Source organism: Motacilla alba, chromosome 29 (genome assembly GCF_015832195.1).
Source record: "Motacilla alba alba isolate MOTALB_02 chromosome 29, Motacilla_alba_V1.0_pri, whole genome shotgun sequence".
Taxonomy (NCBI): domain Eukaryota; kingdom Metazoa; phylum Chordata; class Aves; order Passeriformes; family Motacillidae; genus Motacilla; species Motacilla alba.
This window is the reverse complement of record NC_052044.1, coordinates 958,357-979,085: the sequence shown is the minus strand read 5'-3', so window position 1 is coordinate 979,085 and position 20,729 is coordinate 958,357. Positions and strand designations below refer to the sequence as shown.

Below are 20,729 nucleotides of genomic sequence, written 5' to 3'. Positions count from 1 at the left end.
ATCCCCGACCCCTCCTTTTCCCCAGCTCGCCCTCCCCGTGCCCACCTTGTATCCGCACTTGTCGATGACCTCCAGGATGTGGGGGGGCAGCGAGGAGTCCTTCCAGGAGCGGATGGGGTTGGGGATCTTGCCCCCCTTGGTGGTGATGCTGTAATCCTCGCGGAAGATGCGCCAGTCCCTGTCCGTCATCTCGTCCAGCTTCTTCTGCGACCAGTGGCGGTCGTCCCAGCGCTGCTTGGCCTCCTTCTTCCGCAGCTTCCGCAGCCGCGCCCTGGGCCACGGGGAGGGAGGGGAGAGGGAGAGGGAGAGGGGAGAGGGAGAGGGAAAGGGGAGAGGGAGACGGAAAGGGAGAGAAAGAGGGAGAGGGAAAGGGGAGTGGGAAAGGGGAGAGGGATTGGTGGGAAAGGGGAGAGGGAGAGGCAGGGGGGTTGGGGGGGAAAGGGAGAGGGAAAGGGAAAGGGGAAAAGGGAAGGGGGAAAAGGGAAAGGGGAAAAGGGAAGGGGGAAAAGGGAAGGGGGAAAAGGGAAGGGGGAAAAGGGAAGGGGGAAAAGGGAAAGGGGAAAAGGGAAAGGGGAAAAGGGAAGGGGGAAAAGGGAAGGGGGAAAAGGGAAGGGGAAAAGGGAAGGGGGAAAAGGGAAGGGGGAAAAGGGAAGGGGGAAAAGGGAAGGGGGAAAAGGGAAGGGGGAAAAGGGAAGGGGGAAAAGGGAAGGGGGAAAAGGGAAGGGGGAAAAGGGAAGGGGGAAAGTGGAGAGGGGAGAGGGAAAAGGGGAGAGGGGAAAGAGATGGGGAAAGGGAGAGGGATGGGGAAAAGGGGATGAAGGAAAAAGGAAAGGGATGGGGAAGGGGATGAGGAAAGGGAGAGGGGGAAAGGGGAGAGGGAGAGGAAAAGGGGACGGGGGAAAAGGGAGAGGGATGGGGAAAAGGGGATGAGGGAAAAGAGAATGGGGGAAAAGGGAAAGCAGGATGGAGAGAAAGTGATAGGAAACAGGAGATGAGGGATAAAGGAATGGGGAAAGTGGGATGGGGAAAGCAGAATAAAGGAAAAGGGAATGGGGGAAATTGGAGAGGGAAAGGGGATGGGAGAAATGGAGACAAAGACAGGCAGATGAGGGAGGGGAATGAGGGCAGGGCAAGGAAAGGGATGGCAAAAGGGAATGAGGAAGGTGAGGAAGGGGAAGGAGAAAGTGGATAAGGCTCACCCTGTGCCTCTAGAACCTTTCTGCCAATTTCCTGCAGGACCTGCTGCAGCCCAGCTCCACATCCCAACCAAACTAAGCCAGCCATGACCCCACACACCCCTCAGCACCCTCCCAGCTCCCCCAAAACCTCACTCCTCCTGCTCCTTCTCCTCCAGCGTCCTCCTCTTCTCCATCAGGTCGCCGTAGAACCGCGACTGCTCCCGTTTCTGCTGCTTCAGGTCGATGCCAGCGATGAAGCCGCGGCCCAGCAGCTGCACCTGGTGCCTCTCCTTGTACCTGGAGCAGGGCGGGAGCTTCAGGGGCAGGCCTTGCACCCTGCAGGGACAGCCCCCAGCCCTAGGGGTTGCACTCACAGGGGGTTGTAGTCGATGGACGTGTCCTCTGACGCATCCCACTCGAACACGAACTTGCGGTCGTTGAGGTGCCGCGTGCGCCGCCGCTTCTTCACCCCGCCCAGGTACCGCTCCTGCAGGACCCCAGGCTCAGTGGGACACCCCCGATCTTCCCCCCCGGCCCCATCGGAACAGCCCCCAGCCCCACCTTGATGGCGTGGAGCTCTTTGCTCTTGTCCTTCTCCTCCCGGATCTTCTGCCTGCCCTCCTCGTCCTCAGTGCCGTTGGTCTCCCGCTCCATGCGCTCGCGGCGCTCCCGGCGCTCGCGCTCCTGGGGGTCTTCTGGGGAGCAGGGGAAGGGGCTCAGAGCCAGCCCCCACCCTCAGGGCTGGCTGAGGGGCTCCAGGGATGAATCCTTACCCAGCATCTTCCTGCCCATCTCCTGGAACTGTTTCCTCTTCTTCCTCTCCTCCTCCAGCAGCCGCTGCCGCTCCTCCACCTCCTGCTGCCGCCGCCGCAGGGCCTCGGCCTCGCGCTCCGCCTTGGACAGGAACTTGGGCTGGCACGGGAGAGAGGAAACGTCACACTGGGCCTGCCTGCCACCCCCCCTGCTGCTGGGGGTCCCCTCAGCCTTCTCTGCTCCTTCCCGGGCCCCCCAAGCCTCCCTTCTCCCTCCTGGGTTCCTCCTCTCCCTCTCTGGATGCCCCACCAGACCTATCCACTCCCTGCCAGGGCTCTCTCTGCTCCCTCCCTGTGTCCTCCTTTCCCTCCTAGGGTCTCCTCTGTGCCTCTCACTCTTCCCTGTTCCCTCCCAAGGTCCTTCTGCTCCCTCCTGGGGGTCCAGCAGGCCTCCCCCATCTCCACAGCCCCCCGTGTGCCCTCCCAAGTCCCCCAGCCCTCCGTGCTCCATCCCGTGATCCCTCCCAGTGGCCCCCGGCACTCTCTGCTTCCTTCTGGGGGTCCCTCTGCATCCCCAAGTTTCTCAACCCTCTCTGTTCCCTCCTGGGGTCCCCACAAACATCCACACCCCCCAGCAGAGGGAAGAGGCTCCCGCTCCTTCTCCCACCTTGGCTTCTGCCTCCTCTTCTGCCTTCTTCTTCGCCAGCAGCTCCTCCAAGGACAGCGGCTGCGCCTGCAAGCGACAGCAGATGTCAGCACCACTCCCGGGGACCTGAACGCCCCGGAGCCACTCCCACAACCACCTCACCTTCTCCTTCTTCAGGGCATTTTCCTCCTCTTCCTCCGCTTTCCGTGCCTCCCGATCCTTCCGAGACTTGGAGTCCTTCCCCCTGCCCGGGGACAAACTTCCGAGGAAAACAGCGCCGGGAATAAGACACAGAGCACAGCCCTGGGGGATCCCCGACCTCCAGGGGGTTTAGGGGACAGCGGGAACCCCACAAAAAAAAAGACAGGACCCACCTGGAGCGCTTGCGGTCCTTGTCACGCCGGTGCCCATCCTTGTCCCTGTCCCGCTCCTTCTTGCCGCGCTCCCGCTCCCGCTCCTTGTGCCGCCGATCCCTGAGGAACAGGGGGGGGTCACGGCCCGGCAGGGGGGTCCCAGCCCCGCAGGGGGGTCACAGCACGGCCCCACAGCCCTCAGCCCCCCTCCGTGGGGCTGCGCGGTGCGTTTGGCTCGCCAGTTTGGGATTTGGCTCGCCAGTTTGGGATTTGGCTCGCCAGTTTGGGATTTGGCTAGCTGTGAGATTTCCTGGCCGAGGCAGCGGCGGGCTCAGCGCTGCCCAGTCCCCCAGGGCACTCAATCCTGCTGCGAGGGTCAGGAGGAAGGCAGAGCAGGCTCGAAACTTTAAAAGGGAGCCTCTTTATACCCTCTCCAGAATAAATAAACACCGTTAGAAACTTTTCTTTATACCCTCCTTAAAACGGTATTAAAAACCTTTTTATTAACAGGAACTAAAAGAAAGCGTGACAAGAACCACAACAAAACCCTCACAACGCTTCTCCTCCCCTCACAACCTTTTTTTTTTTCCCGCTAACGAAGCCCTCAGAGCTCCTCCCGACCCGCAAGGAGCCCCGGACCTCACCTCTCCGTGGACTTGGAGCGGGACCGGGAGCGAGAGCGGCTCCGGCGCCGCTCCCGGGATCGGTGGCGCTTCCGCTCCTTGGCCGGGGGGGAGCCCTTGCGCTCCCGTTCCCGCTCCCGTTCCCGCTCCGGAGACCGGGAACGTTTCCTCTCCTCCTTCACCGGGGATGCATCCCGATCTTTCTTGTCCGCCACTTCTCCGGCCATCTGCGGGGAGGGGGGACACCGGGAGGGTCACGGGGGGGGCACCGGGAGGGTCACGGGGGGACACCGGGAGGGAAGGGGCTCAGGAGGGACAGAGGAGGGTTGTGAGAGCCGGGGGGGGGCACAGAGGGACCCCAAGAAGGAGTGGGGAGGTCTGAGAGCCCACCAGGAGGAAATGGGGAGACGTCAAAGGATCCGGGGAGGGGACAGAGAGACGCCGAAAAGCTGGGGGACCCCGGGGTGAGAGAAAAGGGACCCCCAGGAGGGAGAGGGGACCCCGGCATGAGCGAAAAGGGACCCCCAGGAGGGAGAGGGGACCCCGGGATGAGCGAAAAGGGACCCTCAGGAAAGGGGAGAAAGAAAAGGGACCATCAGGAGGAAATGGGGAACCCAGAGAGAGCGCAAAGGGACCCTCAGGAGGGAGAGGGGACCCTGGGAGGGCGCAAAGGGAGCCTCAGGAGGGAGGAGGAGGCCTGGGGGACCCCCGAGAGGGCACAGAGGAACCCCCGGAAGGAGCGTGAAGGGCTGGGGGACCCCGAGGAGAGAGCGCAGAGGGAAGGGAAGACCCCGAGAGGGCACAGGGAGCCCCGGAGGTGGGTGCGGGGAGCCCCGGGGGAGCCCGGAAAGGCTCCGGGAGGCCCGGGGGACGCGGCGCAACGGCGCTCCGGGCCCTGCCGCTGGTGCCCAGTACGGGGGCTCTGCCCGGTGCCGCGGCGCCAGGGCTCCGCAGCCCCTGGGCCCCTCGCTCGCTCGCTGCAGTGCCCCCTCGGCTCGCTCCCGCCGGTCCCCGCTCACCGCCGCTGCCCCGCGTTCAGCGCCGCCGCTCCGCCGCCGCCGCCGCCGCCATGTCTACGGGCCCGCGGGGCATGGCGGGACGGCGCGGGACTACAGCTCCCGGCAGCCCCCGCGCCGCTGGACTACAGCTCCCAGCGTCCCCCGCGCGCTCCCGGCGCCCCTGCGCGGTCGGAGCACCGCCGCGCCCCGGGATCCTTCCGCCGCGCGGCGACTCCCCCCCTCCCCACGGCAAAGAGTCCCCCGGGACGGTGTCGCCGTGTCCCTGAGCCCCCCCACGGCCCGCAGGCACCGCCTGCTTACCCAAATGGAGCCCCCGGGGCCGTGCCCCACCGCCCAGAGCACCACGAAGCCTGGAGGGACCCTCCCGAGTCAGTGTCCCCCATGTCCCTGCACACCCCAAAGCCCACGGGGACACCCCCCAGGTGCACCCCAGAATCACCGGGGACCCCCAGATCAGCGTCCCTGCAGGAGCCCCACCCCCCCATTCACAAGGCAGGGGGGTCCCAGGCAGAGCTTGGGGGCAGAAGAGGTGGGGGGGACCCTTTTGGCACCCCCCAAAAGAAACCCCACCCCAGGACTGTGCCGCACCCCAAAACTCCCGACAGGCTCCAAACCCCGGGATCCCACCCCCCCTCCCCAAAGCACAGGGCCAGGCAGGGCTGCACATAGGTTAGGTGTTATATTTCTGATAATAAATAAGCTTTTTAATAACACGGACATGGGACAGAGACACCCCACCCCACCCCCCAAAACACGGTCCAGAAAACAGCCCCCCGCCCCCCTCCCCGCCCCACAGGGTCCCCCAGGGCCAAGCAGCAGATGAGGGGTGCGGGGAAGGGGGAGAGAACAGGATGAGTCCATGGATGAGTCCCGTGATGCGCACCCCAAACCCCACAGGGATCCCCAGGACCGCGCCCCTGTGTCCCCCAAACCCCACAGGGACCATCCCAGGTGATGTCCCCAGGGTCCTGAGCACCCCAAACCCCACAGGGACCCCTCTGGGTTGGTGTCCCCAGGGTCCTGTGCACCCCAAACCCCACAGGGACCCCTCTGAGTTGATGTCCCCAGGGTCTGTGCACCCCAAACCCCACAGGGTCCATCCCAGGTGATGTCCCCAGGATTTTGTGCACCCCAAACCCCCCAAGGACCCCCCTGGGTTGATGTCCCTGAGGGTGTGAGCACCCCAAACCCCCCAGGGATTGATGTCACCAGGGTCCTGAGCACCCCAAACCCCCCAGGGACCATCCCAGGTGATGTCATCAGGGTTTTGTGCACCCCAAACCCCGCAGGGATTGATGTCCCCAGGGTCCTGCGCACTCCAAACCCCGCAGGGATTGATGTCCCCAGGGTCCTGCGCACCCCAAACCCCGCAGGGACCCCCTCAGGGTTGGGAACCGGGTGAAGACACCCCCAGACCCCCCCCTCCCAGGCTGCGGGGCTGGCAGGGCAATGGTGCCAGGGAAGGGCAGTACCCCCCAACCCTCCTTTAGAAGGGGGGGGGGCATCTCCACAGCCCTGCCAAGCCCCCCCACCTCATTCCGGGGGCTTGGGGGGGGGGCCCAAAATGGGTGGGGGGGGAGAGGGGTCACTCCTTTCCCCTCCCCCCCTCACATGACGGAGCAGCTTTTTGCTTTCTCCTTCTTGAAGGTGGAGGAGATGAGCTCGGAGCGGCTGGGGAGGTGCAGGAGGCGCTTGGAGAGGCTGCGCGGGGGGCTGCGGGGCGGCTGCGGGGGGGCCCGGCTCAGGCACAGCCCGGCCACGCTCCGGAAGATGCTGTGCACGCTCTTCTCCGAGGTGAAAGCCGAGCACTCCAGGTAAGCCTCGGCTCCCAGCTGCCGGGCGGCTGCGCAGCCCTGCGGGAGCACCGAGGGGCTCAGGCACGGGGACAGCCCCAAATGAGCCCCGGAAACACCGGGACACCCCCAAACCCATCCCCCAAAACACCAAACCCATGGGGACACCCCCAAACCCATCCCCATAAACACCAAACCCATGGGGACACCCCCAAACCCATCCCCATAAACACCAAACCCATCGAGACACTCCCAAATCCATCCCCATAAACACCAAACCCATGGGGACACCCCCAAACCCATCCCCACAAACACCAAACCCATGGGGACACCCCCAAACCCATCCCCATAAACACCAAACCCATCGAGACACCCCCAAACCCATCTCCATAAACACCAAACCCATCGAGACATCCCCAAACCCATCTCCATAAACACCAAACCCATCGGGACACTCCCAAACGGAGCCCCACAAACCCACCGGGTCAGCCCAGACACATTGGGATATCCCAAACTGAGCCCCAAACCCATCCCCATAAACACCAAACCCATCGAGACACCCCCAAACCCATCCCCAAAAACACCAAACCCATGGGGACACCCCCAAACCCATCCCCATAAACACCAAACCCATCGAGACACCCCCAAACCCATCTCTATAAACACCGGGACACCCCCAAACCCACCCCTATAAACCCACCGGGACAGCCCAGACACATTGGGATATCCCAAACTGAGCCCCAAACCCATCCCCATAAACACCAAACCCATCGGGACACTCCCAAATCCATTCCCATAAACACCAAACCCATGGGGACACTCCCAAACGGAGCCCCACAAACCCACCGGGTCAGCCCAGACACATTGGGATATCCCAAACTGAGCCCCAAATCCATCCCCACAAACACCAAACCCATCGAGACACCCCCAAACCCATCCCCACAAACACCAAACCCATGGGGACACCCCCAAACCCATCCCCACAAACACCAAACCCATCGGGACACTCCCAAACCCATCCCCACAAACACCAAACCCATCGGGACACACTCAAACTCATTGGGATATCCCAAACTGAGTCCCAAACCCATTGGGACACCCCCAAACTGAGCCCCAAACCCACCAGGACACCCCCAAAACCATCCCCATAAACACCAAACCCATCGGGACACCCCCAAACCCACCGGGACAGCCCAAACTCATTGGGATATCCCAAACTGAGCCCCAAACCCACGGGACACCCCCAAAGTGAGCCCCAGAAACATCGGGACACACTCAAACCCACCCCCACAAACCCACTGGGACAGCCCAGACGCATTGGGATATCCCAAACTGAGCCCCAAACCCATCGGGACACCCCCAAACTGAGCCTCACAAACCCATCAGGACAGCCCAAACTCATTGGGACACCCCAAACTGATCCCCAAAAACACCGGGACACCCCAAACTGACCCCCCAAAACACCAGGACACCCCAAAAATCACCCCCAAAACCACTGGGATCCCCAAAATGGTATCAGGCCACCGGGACACCGCAAATTGACCCCCACAAACACCAGGACCACCCCAAAAATCACCTCCTGCAAACACCAGGACCCTACCAAACCCACCTCCACATCAGACCACCGGGACACCCCAAAAATCACCCCCCAAAACACCAGGACCACCCCAAAACCACATCAGACCACTGGGACACCCCAAAAATCACCCCCAAAAACACTGGAAACCCCCAAACCATATCAGACCACTGGGACACCCCAAATTGACCCCCCAAACACCAGGACCACCCCAAAAATCACCCCCAAAAATACCAGGACCACCCCAAAACCGAATCAGACCACCGGGTCACCCCAAAAATCACCCCCAAAAACACTGGAAACCCCCAAACCGTATCAGACCACTGGGACACCCAAAACTGACCCCCCAAAACACTGGGATCCCCAAAACCATATCAGACCACCGGGACACCCCAAAAATCACCCCCAAAACCATATCAGACCACCGGGACACTCCAAACTGACCCCCCAAAACACCAGGACCACCCCAAAAATCACCCCCAAAAACACTGGGATCCCCCAAAACGGTATCAGACCTCTGGGACACCCTAATCCCACCCCCCACAACCATCGGGGCCCCCCCAGACCTGCTCGTAGGAGATGGGGGCCTGTTTCTGGTGCGAGAGCTCCAGCAGCGTGCTCAGGTCCGTCCTCAGGTCCGTCTTGCAGCCGATGAGCAGCACGCGGGTGTTGGGGCAATAATCCAGGATTTCCGTCTTCCACTGAGGGGGGTCAGGGCAGCTCTCAGGGATGGGAGACCCCCCAAAAGCCTCTCCCTGTCACCCCACGGGGGTGGTGTCTCCGTGTGCCAGCCCTGACACCACAGAGATACCCCTAGGAGCCCCACAGAGATACCCCCAGGAACCCCACAGAGATACCCCCAGGAACCCCACAGACCCCACAGAGATACCCCCAGGAACCCCACAGAGATACCCCCAGGAACCCCACAGAGATACCCCCAGGAACCCCACAGACCCCACAGAGATACCCCCAGGAACCCCACAGATCCCACAGAGATACCCCCAGGACAGTGTCCCCATGTTCCTGAACCCCCAGACCCCACAGAGATACCCCCAGGAGCCCCCCAGACCCCACAGAGATACACCCAGGAGCCCCTCAGACCCCACAGAGATACCCCCAGGACAGTGTCCCCATGTTCCTGAACCCCCAGACCCCACAGAGATACCCCCAGGAACCCCCCAGACCCCACAGAGATACCCCCAGGACAGTGTCCTCACATCCCTGAGCCCCTAGACCTCACAGGGACCCCTCGGGCAGGTGACCCCACAACTCTGAGCCCCCCAAACCCCCACAGGGACTCCCCTGGGTCAGTCTTCTTGTGTTCCTGAATCCCCCAAATCTCACAGGGACACCCCCAGACAGTGACCCCACATCTCTGAGCCCCCCAACCCCCACAGCATCAGTGTCCCCACACCTCAGAGCCCCCCAAACCCCACAGAGATCCCCCTGCGTGGGTGTCCCTGCATCCCTGAGCCCCCAAACCCCATGGGAACCCAACCTCACAGGGACCCCCTCGGGCTGGTGACCCCACATCTCTGAGACCCTCAAACCCCACAGGGACCCTCCAGGCTGGTGTCCCCACACCTGAACCCCCAAACCCCACAGGAACCCCCCCCGCATGGGTGTCCCCACAACTCTGAGCCCCCCAAACCCCCACAGGGACTCCCTTGGGTCAGTCTTCTTGTGCTCCTGAATCCCCCAAATCTCACAGGGACCCGCCCAGGCTGGTGTCCCCACATCTCCGAGCCCCCCCAAGCCCCAAAGCATCAGTGTCCCCACACCTCTGAGCCCCCCAAACCCCACAGGAACCCCCCCTGCATGGGTGTCCCCACATTCCTGAGCCCCCAATCCCCACACCATCAGTGACCCCACATCTCTGAGACCCTTAAACCCCACAGGGACCCTCCAGGCTGGTGACCCCACATCTCTGAGACCCTCAAACCCCACAGGGACCCTCCAGGCTGGTGTCCCCACACCTGAATCCCCCAAACCCCACAGGAACCCCCCCCGCATGGGTGTCCCCACATCTCGGAGCCCCCCCAAACCCCCCGAGGACACGGTCCGGGGGTCTGAGCCCCCTCCCCACCTTCTTGGCGGCGCTGTCGAGGGTCTCGGGCCGGCTGACGTCGAAGCAGAGCAGGACGGCGTCCGAGTCGCTGTAGCACAGGGGACGCACGTTGTCATAGTAGGGGGAGCCTGGGGGAAAAGGGGGGGTCACCCTCAGCCCCCCCAGCCCAGGGACATGGGAAAGGGGGTCTGGGAATGGGACACAGCCCCCCGAACGGACTGGGGGTGGGGGGCATGGGTCTAGAGACCCCAAAAAGGGACAGAGCCCCCCAAAAGGGACACAGCCCCATTCCTGCCTGGGATGGGGACACGGCTCTAGAGATCCCCAAAAGGGACACAGCCCCCCAAAACGGACACAGCCCCTAAAACAGACACAGCCCCATTCCTGCCCAGGATGGGGACACAGCTCTAGAGCCCCCCAAAAAGGACAGAACCCCCCAAAAGGGACAGAGCCCCATTCCTGCCAGGGGTGGGGGCATGGCTCTAGACGCCCCTAAGAGGGACAGGGTCCCCCAAAAGAGACAGAGCCCCTAAAACAGACACAGCCCAATTCCTGCCCGGGGTGGGGACACAGCTCTAGAGACCCCCAAAAGGGACAGAGCCCCCCAAAACAGACACAGCCCCATTCCTGCCCAGGACGGGGACACAGCTCTAGAGACCCCAAAAGGAACAGAGACCCCCAAAAGGGACAGAGCCCAATTCCTGCTTGGGCTGGGGACACGGCTCTAGAGACCGCCAGAAGGGACACAGCCCCCCAAAAGGGACACAGCCCCATTCCTGACTGGGATGGGGACATGGCTCTAGAGACTCCCAAAAGGGACACAGCCCCCAAAACAGACACAGCCCCTAAAGCAGACACAGCCCCATTCTTGTCTGGTGTGGGGACACAGCTCTAGAGCCCCCTAAGAGGGACAGGGTCCCCCAAAAGGGACACAGCCCTCCATCCTGCCCGGGGTGGGGACACAGCTCTAGAGACCCCCAAAAGGGACACAGCCCCATTCCTGCTTGGGCTGGGGGCATGCCTCTAGAGACCCCAAAAGGGACAGAGCCCCCCAAAAGGGACAGAGCCCAATTCCTGCCCAGGACGGGGACACGGCTCTAGAGCCCCCCAAAAGGGACAGCGGCCCCCAAAACAGACACAGTCCCTTTCCTGTGTGGAGTGGGGGCTCTAGAGCCCCCCAAAAGGGACAGAGGCACCCACAGCTCTAGAGCTCCCAAAACGGACACAGCTCCCCAAAAGGGACAGGCGGACACACAGCTCTAGGGCCCCCCAAAAGGGACACAGCCCCCCAAAACAGACACACAGCTCTAGAGCCCCCCAAAACAGACACAGCTCCCCTCCTGCTCAGGGTGGTGGCTCGCAGCCCTAGAGAACCCCCAAGAAGGACACAGGGACACATCTCCAGAGCACCCCAAAAGGGGGCACAGCTCCGGAACCCCCCCAAAACGCCACCTCCGTCCCCGCAGCCCATCAGCGTCGCACCGCGCCTTCGCCAGGCAGCGGGAAATGGAGCCCGCGGTGTTTATGTAACAGCCCCCCCCCGCCCCCCCATTTTGGGGAGCCCCGGCCTCACCGAGGGGTGTCGGGGTAGGGGGGGAGCCAGAGGAGGGGGTGGCACACGCTGCCATCCCCCGGGGGTCCTCGGGGACACGGAGCCACCGGCACCGCACCCGGGACTGCGGAGCGGGGGGGGGGGGGGTGCGGGAGGGGGGTCAGTGGGGTGGGGGGCTCCGGGATGTCCTATGTCCTTCCCCTCTTCCCCCCCGGCCCCCCAAAGGCCTCGGAGGGGTTTCGCAGCCCAGACGCTCCGTGCACAGAATAGCAAAGAGGCTGCGCCAGCGCATCGCCATGGCAACCGGGGACCGGCGGGGACCCCCCCACCCCCCCCCGCCGGGGGGGACACTGCAGCACCGGGCAGGGCTGCCCCGACCCCCCCCCCAACTCGTCGGGGGGTGCCCAGGGAAGGGCAACACCGGGATGTCCCCATAATCCGCCCCATTCACAGGACGCATTCGCCCCCCCGGACCCCACCCGGGGGGGTCAGCGGTGTGGGGACCCCCCCAAGGAGGGGGTTCGGCCTCCTGTGACCCCCCCCAGTGTGTCTGTGGGGTCGGTCCCTGGGGAATACCTGGGGATGACCCTACACCTGAACCCCCCCCCCCCCAGCGCGGCTACCAAGCTCCCTCTGCCGCCGCAGGGACCCCAAAACACCCCCGGCCCCCCCAAAACACCCCCAAGACCTCAACGGGGCCACCAAGGCTCCTCCCCCCCACCCGCGCTGCAGGTCCCCAAAACACCCTCGGGACCCCAAAACACCCCACTGCAGCGACCCCCCGCTCACTGCAACATCCCAACCACGACCCCCCAAAAACCCCACAGCACCTTCCCCAGCACACAACCGGATCACCCCCGGCAGGGCCGGGGCAGCCCCCGCCCCACTCCCCCGGTACCGGAGCCCCCGCCAGCCTCCCAAACATGCACGGCGCGTCTCCCCCCGGTACCGGAGGTGTCCCAGAGGCTCAGTTCCACCCGCTGCTCCTCGCTGGCCAGACACGCCGTGTAGTTCTCAAACACGGTGGGCACGTACGTCTGCAACGGCACCGAGAGCGTCAGCGCCCGGTCCCGCGCTCCACCGGTGCCCGCTGCCGGTTCCCGGTACCGCTCTGGGCTCACCTCCGGGTAGCAATCCTTGGCCAGCACCTGCAGCATGGCCGTCTTGCCGCACTGCACGTCCCCCACCAGCACCAGCTTGCACCGGGCCGGTGCGGCCGGTGCCGGCCTCCGCTCCCGCATCGCGGCGGCGCGCGTGAACCCCCCTCACTCGCACCCACCCACCGCCCTGCGCCCCGCCGCCGCAGCGCCCTTATATACCCCGCCGGCTGCTGGGCCCGCCCACGGCGGCGCCCGCCCGCCAATCACCGCGGGGAATCCCGGCGCGCCGGCCAATAGCGGAGAGGCAGAAGCGGCGGGACACGCCCCGTGGGGGGTGCAGGCGCGCTGTTGCCCGCCAGGGGGAGCCCGTGCGGTCAGGGCGGAAGTGGCGCGGAGGCCCCGCCCCCCCCGCCGCCGTTGCCGGGAGACCGGAGGGACGCGGGAGCCGGGCCGGTACCGGGGCCGGTACCGGGGGCAAAGGTGGGGAGGGAGACCCCCGATGGTGGTGGGCGAGGGGCGGTGGGTGTTGGGGGAGCGTGGGAGGGAGGGGGGGTGAGCTAGGGGGGCTCCCTAGCCTAGAGATGGGGATGGGCAGCGGGAAATGGGCCTTGGGGCCTGGGGGGAGGTGGGAACAGGTCTTGGGGGGGGTCACTGGAAGGGGAGAGGGGGCGAGAAGGGGTTGGTGGGGTTTGGGGGTGCCTGGGGAGGGAGATGAGGGTGGGCAGAAGGTTATGGGGTGCGGGGTACCCCATAGTGCGGGGGGCTGGCCAGGGGGAACGGGCCACCACGCACAGCCCGACCGCTCCCGCCGTGTCCCCTTCTCCAGCCATGGCGAGGCCTCGTCTCACTGCCCCCACGTCGGCCGAGGCCGAGCTGCTGCTGCTGCAGAGACAAGCGCTGGCTGAGGAGGAGGCGGCCAAAGCCAAGCGGGAGCTGCTCACTCGCTTCCTGCAGGTCCGGGACCCCCGATCCCCCCCAAACTCCTCCCCGCTTTTCCCCAGCAAACGCCCCCATCGTCCCCACCGGCGCTGGGGTTCCCCCCGTTCTGCCGCACCCCCCCGGCAGCAGAGGCAGCCCCAAGCCCACTCCTGCCCCTTTCCCACCTCCCACGGCCCCTCCGCAGGAGAAGCTGTCCCGGGAGGAGCAGAGCAGCAGGCGGGGTCTCCACAGGGTCCGCACGCTCTGGCGCTCGGCCCAGCGCAAGGCCAAGGACCAAGAGCTGCGCCAGGACATCGAGATCCTCAGCCAGACCTTCACCCGGGTCATGGACTGCAAGGATGGCGCCATCGAGGTGGCTCTGGGGCTGGCAGGGCTGGGTGGGGAGTGCCAGGGGACACGTGTGACCCCCCCCCAAAAAACTCCCCAGGCGCTGGTGACGGAGCTGCAGGAGGCAGAGGAGCAGCAGAACCGAGCCCTGCGCAGCCACCTGGACCTCACGGACCGACTGCTGCACCTCCAGCGCTGCCGCCTGGGCTACCTGGAGCGGGGCTTCAGCGCCCAGCTGGGCGCCCTGAAGGCCGAGTTTGAGGCTGAGAGGTGTGGAATTTCGGGGGGAGAAAGGGGGATGGGGCAGCAGCGGCACCCGGGGGCTCTCCCGGAACGGAGCTGAGCCTCCCCCGGCCCCACGGGGAGCCCGGCAGGGTCTTTGCCAGGGAGGAAAGCCCTTTGTCCCGCCTCGCGTCCCCACAGAAGGGCCATGCTGGAGCAGCAAGACTGGGAGAGCCGCTGCCTGCAGGACGTGACGCTGGCCACGGAGCAGGAGCACGCCAGGAACGAGCAGGAGGCCCTGCTGAACTTCCAGAGCGCCCGGGACGACATCAAAAACAAGGCAAGGGGGCACAAGGGAGCGTGGAGGGGCTGGCAGGGCTGGCAGGGGAGGGTTTGGGGTGTAACCTGTGTGTCCCCAGTGCTGGCAGGATCAGCAGTACAGCCGGCTGCAGCTGGGGGCCAGGCTGGAGGGGCTGTGGGAGCAGATCCAGGCGGCGCGGAGGAGCTACGCCCAGGCCACGGAGAAGAAGAAGGTGGAGTTCGAGGAGCTGAAGAGGAAGTGTGAGAAGACTTCCTGCGAGATTAACGCCCAGGCGAAGAAGCTGGAGAAGCTGCAGGTTTTGGCAGGGCGCTGGGTGGTTGTGGGAGTGGGGTCACCCCTCATTCCCCACTCATTTTCCCACGGAGTCATGGAGTTGTTGAGGTTGGAAAAGCCTCTTGAGACCCATCAAGTCCAACCCGGCACTGGCAAGGAGGTGACAACAGGCCAGGCTAAGCAGGGCCCCCCCGAGAGTTTGTGGAGCAGTGCCTGAGCCGTGGAATCATGGAATTATTGAGCTTGGAAAAGCCTCTAAGACCATCGAGTCCAAGTTCTCTCAGCGCTGCCAGGGCCACCATTAAACCACATCCCCAGGGGCCACATCCGCGTGGTTTTTGAGCCCTTCCAGGCACGATTCCTCCACCACTGCCCTGAACAGCCCATCCCAAAGCTGGGCCACCCTTTCCGAGAAGGAATTTTCCTCAAGAGCCAACCCGCTGTTTCACCAGGACATGGTTACCACCACTAGGGGCCAGATCGCGGCTCACCTGCGGAAGAGCGAGGAGCAAACGCAGCGCATCCGGGACGATCGGGAACACGCCCTCCAGAAACTCCAGAAGCTCCGGGCTCAGGTCACCCAGGCCAGCGCCACGGCACACACCCACCTGGTCACGCTCTCCTGCCAGTGCAGTGCCACCCTCAAGGCGCTGCAGCAGCTGGTGGAGAGGGTGAGTCGGGCAGTGCTGCCTGGGGATGTCCCCGTGTCGCGTGTCCTGCTGTCCCTTCCCACCTGCCCTTCCCGGCGTTTCCCCCCCAGGCCCAGCGCATCCTACGCCTGGCTGAGATGTGCCGCAGGCTGGAGACGGAGGAGGAGAAGGTGCTGCCCTTCTACCCGTCCTCACTGGCCGAGTGGGAGCAGCAAAAAGTCCGCAGTGTCCTGGAGGAGACGGCCAGCGAGCCCCTGGCACGGGTGAGGAGGCGCCGCCACAATCCTCGAGGGTTGGGAGTCAGCCCTGGGGATCCCCCAGCCGGTTCTGGGGCAGGTTGGAGACCCCAAAGTCTCCCCTCTGCCTCCCCCCAGGCCATGAAGGACTACGTGGGGCTGGAGCGCTTCTGGCAGCGCTTCAACAAGGCGAAGCTGGAGGAGAAGGGGCTGGAGAGGGCGCGGGCAGCCCTGGCAGACAGGAACCAGGAGCTGCGGGGGCTCCTCCAGCAGTACCTGGCGGGGGCTACGATCAACCAGAAAGTGCCCAAAGATCCCCAGCCCCTCCTTGCCAGCGAGCAAAAGCCTCATCCCCAGAAATGAGCCCCGCGCTGTGGGGGAGCCACGCTCAGGGACACTGGGCACCCCGAGAGTCTCTGGACACCAGGACCCCTTTCCTGGCTCCACCAGCTCCAGCTGGGGCTCCCTGGCAGATCTGCCTGGTGTTTGGGGACTCAGGGACTGTCACTTCCTGGATATGCCTTAAAAGAGCAAAACTGCCTGAAAATGTGCTCCAGGCTCTTATTCCTGGGATTCATTGAGTCTGTAACCTCCTGCTCAGGTCTGACAGGACCCGTCAAAGCCCTGGGGCAGGCAGGGAGCTGAGGGGTGCACAGCCCCTTCCCACTGCTCTGTGCCCATCCCTGTGTCAGGAACAGCAGCCGCGGATGCCAAGGGAAAGGTTTTATTTCTTTTTGGCTTTGTTCCTCTTCTCCTCCTTCTGCTTTTTCTTGGAGAGCTTGGGGCTGCTGGCCTTGCGGTACAGGTGGAACCCAATGAGCCCCAGCAGGGCTGGCACCAGCCCCAGGCACAGCAGTGGCACCACCTCGTTCACCACCTTCTGCCAGTAACTGGCCCGGGACAACCCCACCAGCTCCACCTCGAACCGCAGCACAGCGTCACCTGCAAGGGGGGCACAGCCTGAGCGGGGACCCCACAGAGACCCCACGGGGACCCCACGGGGACCCTGAGGGCTGCACTCACCTGGGATGGTTGGGGGGGAGCCCCGCTTGCCGTAGCCTAAGTGAGGGGGGATGATGGCTCTGCGCTTCTCCCTGCCACGGTGAGAATTTTGGTGCCACAAACTGTGGTGGGGACGCTGGGGAGGGGACACTGGCCACCCCCATGTCCCCCATCTGCACTTACCCCACACACATGTCCAGCAGACTCTGCTCCAGACCTGTAACGGGCTGAGGGTGAGTGGGGCTGGTCGGGGTTACCCTGGTTTCCCCCAGCCCCGCTCCCCCTGAGCCCCTCACTCACCAGGAATGACTTGGTGCTTGCCCAGCTCCACCTGGAGGGGATCCCGGCTCAGCGAGGAGTCGATGATACGGCCATCCTCCAGGCTGCCCTGTGGGGGGCACGGCCACAGTCACTGCCATGGTCACCCCTGGGTGGCACTTTGTGTGGCTGCCAGCGTGTTCCCAGTGCTGCTCTGGCGTTGATGCCAGTCTCTGTGCCACCCCTGTGCTGATCCCAGTCCCTGTGCTGATCCCAGTCCCTGTGTCCCCCTTGTGTTGATCCCAGTCCCTGTGCTGACCCCAGTCCCTGTGTCCCCCCTGTGCCACCCCTGTGCTGATCCCAGTCCCTGTGCTGATCCCAGTCCCCGTGTCCCCCCTGTGCCCCCCTGTGCTGCTCCCAGTCCCGCTACACTCTGTGTCACTCTGGGACATCCTCCCCCCTCCCAGTGCCAGGGCCACCCCAAGGTAATCCTCGGGCTGATCCCAGTGCCAGCCGTGCCCATCCCGTGTCCCATGCGTGCCACCTCGTGCCACTCCCGGGGCTGTCCCCATGCCAGTCTCGGTGGCACCATGGCACCGTCCCCTCGTCCAGCCCTCATGCCCACCCCGCTACCACCCCTACACCCACTCCCATTGCCCACCCCGGTACCACCCCCGGTACCGCCCCGGTACCGCCCCGGTGCCGGCCGAGGCCCCCCGTGCCGGTGCCGGTGCCGGTGCCCCCCGCCCCGCCCGCCGGAGCGCAGTGCTGACGTGTTCCTCCCGCCCGCACCGTGTAGTGGATGTGCACCGTGTCCCCCGGCGCCGACAGCTCCGTGCAGCCCTCGGGGGGGTGCACCTGCAACGGGGAGGTCACGGGGAGCCGGGAACGGGGCCCCCTCCCCTCGGGATCCGCGAACCCCCCGCGCCCCCGGGACCCCCGAGCGCTCCGAACTCCCAACCGGGCCCCCCTGTCCCGGGCGCGCCGCCTCCCTCCGCCACAGCCCGGTCCTCCCGCTACCCTCCCATGGCTGTCCGGTCCTCCCGGTGCCCCGTGGCTCCCTCCCGCCGCAGCCCGGGCCTCCCGGTGCCTCCTCTCCCGCCCCGTGTCCAGGCCGGGCTCCCCGGTGCCCCCCCAAAGCGGCACCATCCCGCCGGTGCCCTGTGTCCCGCCGGTGCCCTGTGTCCCGCCGGTGCCGCCGGTCCCTGCCCGTCCCGCCCCGGTCTCAGCTGCCCGCCCAACGGGGCCGCGTGGGTCTCCGGTGCCCGGTGCCTCCCCGGTTCCCCCGTGCCCCCCGGGGCTCACGATCGTTTCCAGCCGTAGCTCCCGGGCGCCGGTTTCGGTTTCGCTCTCGGCGGCGCGGGAGAGCGGCGGCGGCGGCAGCAGCAGTGCCAAGAAGAGCAGCGCGGCGGGGAACGGCATGGCCGGGCTGGTGGCGGAGGAACGGGGACCGGCACCGGGACCGCCCCCCACCTCGGGCCCCGCCCCGGGGACCGCCCCCACACCGAGACCGGCCCCGGGACGGGCGCCCGCGTCTCCTGCGGGCCCCGGCGGAGCTGGGGGACAGAAGATGCTCAGCACCGGCCGCTGCCCCGGTGCCCGGTGCCATGCGGGGACCCCGGCGGGCACCTGAGTCCGCCCCTGGCCGGGGACCGGCCCGGCGGCTTCGGCCCGCACCGAGCGGGGGCTCCGGGTGAGGGTCAGAGCGGGATGGGGGGGGTTAAACCGGAGGGTCCGGGCGGGGGTCCGGGCCGGGGAACGCGTCCCAGGCGCCGGTTGGGGGCAGCCCCCGGTGTGCCGGCGCCGCCGGTGCCAGCAGGCGGCAGCACAGCCCGGGGAAACCGGCACCCACCGGGGCCCGGGACCCCTCCCCGGGTCCAGACCGGGTCCAGGTCACTCCTTCTCCGGCCGCCTCTGCAGCTCTTCCAAGGACAAGGGAAGCCGAGCCCCGAGCTCGGGCTGGGGGCCCGCGGCCCGGCTGGAGCCCGGTGGGACGGAACCGGGCCCAGCAGCGCCGTCCCTGGGGACCCCCAGCCCCTCGGGCAGAGCTGGGAACGCAGGGAATCCCCCCGCTCCGGCGGGGTCGCACCGGCACACGGTGGGCAGCCGGGATCTCCCGCCCCGTGTCCGCGGGGATGGCTTCATCGGTGTCACCGGCCCCGGTGCCGCTCCGGGACGGTGACGGTGACGATGTTGACGCCGGGTGCGGCTCCCGGACGACGGCATCGGCACGCCGGCCCCACCGGCGCACCCACATACCAGCCTCGGTTGCCGAGAGGTGGGGAAGCCGGGCTGGCGGCGGGGCCCGGGGCGCTAATGGGATTAGGGCCGCCGGGTCAGCCCTCGCCACACAAAGCCGCCGGTCCAGCCGGTGGGAACGCGCCGGTGCTGGCTCCGCTGCTCCCACCCACCGGGGAGCCCCGGGGGGCACCCACACTGAGCCCCCCCGGTGGAGCTCCCGGAGCCCCGGTCATCCACGCTGCGCTCCCCATGTCACCTCCATGGTCCCCAGGCCACTGGGGAGCTCTGGTCACCTACACTGGAGCTCCCCCATGTCACCTCCATGGTCCCCAACCCACTGTGGGGCATTGGTCACCTGCCCTGGAGCACCCCCATGTCACCTCCATGGTCCCCAGTCCACTGGGGAGCCCTGGTCACCCCATCCCGGGGTGCTTGGCCCTTGTCACCCCATTTGGGGCCCTGGTCACCCCATTCCGGGGTGCTGGGCCATGGTCACCCCATTCTGGGCTCTGGTCACCCCATCCCAGGGTGCTGGGCCCTGGTCACCCCATTCTGGGCCCTGGTCACCCCATTCCGGGGTGCTGGGCCCTGGTCACCCCATTCTGGGCCCTGGTCACCCCATTGCTGGGCCCTGGTCACCCCATTCTGGGCCCTGGTCACCCCATTCCGGGGTGCTGGGCCGTGGTCACCCCATTCTGGGCCCTGGCACTGGCTCTGCAGCTCTCCCAGCCACCAGGGAGCCCCCACTGCACCCCCCGGTGTCACAAACACGGCCAACACCCCCCCAGCCACCGGTGCAGAGAGGACACGGGGGTGGCACGGCAGCGCCAGCCCCAAATGCCACTCGGTGCCCCTCAACCCACGCCGGGGGGGGGGGTGACACAGGTCAGGGGTGGCAGAGGGGGAGAGGAGGGCCAAGTGCCACTCGCGCCCGTCGCAGCGCTGGCACCGTCCCCACGCCCCAGCCGGGATTAGCGCTAATGGGATTTACCATTTCATCCAATATTCCCCTAAAGATGAGCCTGGGAAGGGGGGGGGGGGCCCCCTCGCCCCCTGCCAGCCCCACCTCACCCCCCCCCCCCCTTTCCCCGTTAAGCTCTTTCTAATTAAAGCCAGCCCAGGGCTGTCCATCACCGTCCCCTCCGCGGGACCCCCACGCCGGGCATTGGGGGGGGGGGGGTTGCGGAAGAAGAGACGAGGGGCAGAGCTACATAAAACATGTTTAATATCCAAGGGGGGGGTCGGGGGGGGGTCAGGGGAGGTCACCCACCGTCTCAGGCGCAGGGGGGGGGGCCCCGGGGGGGGGCTGAGAACACACGTCCCTGGACGGGGCAGAGCCGCGGCGACACGTCACACCAAGCACAGACCAGGGGTATAAATACGGTGCTGGGGAGGGGGGGGCACAGAACGGGCTGGGATGGGGGGGGACACTGTCCGTCCGTGAGGGGCAGGGACATACAATCACTATGCTGGCATGGGGGGACAGGAGGGGGGGGGGGCAGGCGGCCAGGGCGAGGAGGGGGGCACGGCCAGGGGGGACCGCAGAGGTCCTGGCAGCCCTGTGCCCCCCCCCCTTCCTGCGTGGGGGGGGTCACGCTG

At 66.0% G+C, this 20,729-nt stretch overlaps 4 protein-coding genes across 5 annotated transcripts in view; 1 reads left to right on the top strand and 3 right to left on the bottom strand.

Moving 5' to 3' along the window:
• DDX23 (DEAD-box helicase 23) overlaps positions 1-4,726 on the bottom strand; it is a 7,850-nt gene extending 3,124 nt beyond the window's left edge. Inside the window, exons 1-10 of the mRNA XM_038164178.1 lie at positions 4,572-4,726; positions 3,574-3,779; positions 2,951-3,049; positions 2,739-2,835; positions 2,598-2,663; positions 1,952-2,090; positions 1,740-1,873; positions 1,553-1,665; positions 1,332-1,475; positions 10-271 (exon numbers count right to left, since the gene is read on the bottom strand). Coding sequence (XP_038020106.1) covers positions 10-271; positions 1,332-1,475; positions 1,553-1,665; positions 1,740-1,873; positions 1,952-2,090; positions 2,598-2,663; positions 2,739-2,835; positions 2,951-3,049; positions 3,574-3,779 — 1,260 coding nt within the window. The 5' untranslated portion in view covers positions 4,572-4,726. The remainder of the gene's footprint in view (positions 1-9; positions 272-1,331; positions 1,476-1,552; positions 1,666-1,739; positions 1,874-1,951; positions 2,091-2,597; positions 2,664-2,738; positions 2,836-2,950; positions 3,050-3,573; positions 3,780-4,571) is intronic.
• Positions 4,727-5,231: 505 nt separating this feature from the next.
• Positions 5,232-12,858, bottom strand: RND1 (Rho family GTPase 1). Its single transcript, XM_038164389.1, has 5 exons — positions 12,682-12,858; positions 12,510-12,597; positions 10,027-10,136; positions 8,507-8,641; positions 5,232-6,424 (listed from the first exon to the last, which is right to left on the bottom strand). The coding sequence occupies exons 1-5, from the start codon at positions 12,799-12,801 to the stop codon at positions 6,179-6,181; spliced, it is 699 nt and encodes a 232-aa protein (XP_038020317.1). The 5' UTR covers positions 12,802-12,858; the 3' UTR covers positions 5,232-6,178.
• Positions 12,833-16,203, top strand: CCDC65 (coiled-coil domain containing 65). Of its 2 annotated transcripts, XM_038164388.1 has the most exons (9): positions 12,970-13,140; positions 13,487-13,614; positions 13,784-13,951; positions 14,027-14,196; positions 14,350-14,488; positions 14,568-14,765; positions 15,196-15,414; positions 15,504-15,656; positions 15,768-16,203. In XM_038164388.1, exons 2-9 carry the CDS (start codon positions 13,489-13,491, stop codon positions 15,990-15,992), a joined length of 1,398 nt encoding a protein of 465 aa, XP_038020316.1. In that variant the 5' UTR covers positions 12,970-13,140; positions 13,487-13,488; the 3' UTR covers positions 15,993-16,203. The 2 variants fall into 2 exon arrangements, with proteins under 2 accessions (XP_038020315.1, XP_038020316.1); XM_038164387.1 differs by having other exon boundaries at positions 12,833-13,140; positions 15,216-15,656.
• Positions 16,204-16,337: 134 nt separating this feature from the next.
• FKBP11 (FKBP prolyl isomerase 11) lies at positions 16,338-18,372 on the bottom strand. The gene is made up of 6 exons (XM_038164391.1): positions 18,195-18,372; positions 17,682-17,747; positions 16,932-17,019; positions 16,815-16,848; positions 16,653-16,723; positions 16,338-16,571 (listed from the first exon to the last, which is right to left on the bottom strand). Exons 1-6 carry the CDS (start codon positions 18,309-18,311, stop codon positions 16,354-16,356), a joined length of 594 nt encoding a protein of 197 aa, XP_038020319.1. The 5' UTR covers positions 18,312-18,372; the 3' UTR covers positions 16,338-16,353.
• Positions 18,373-20,729: the final 2,357 nt, after the last annotated feature.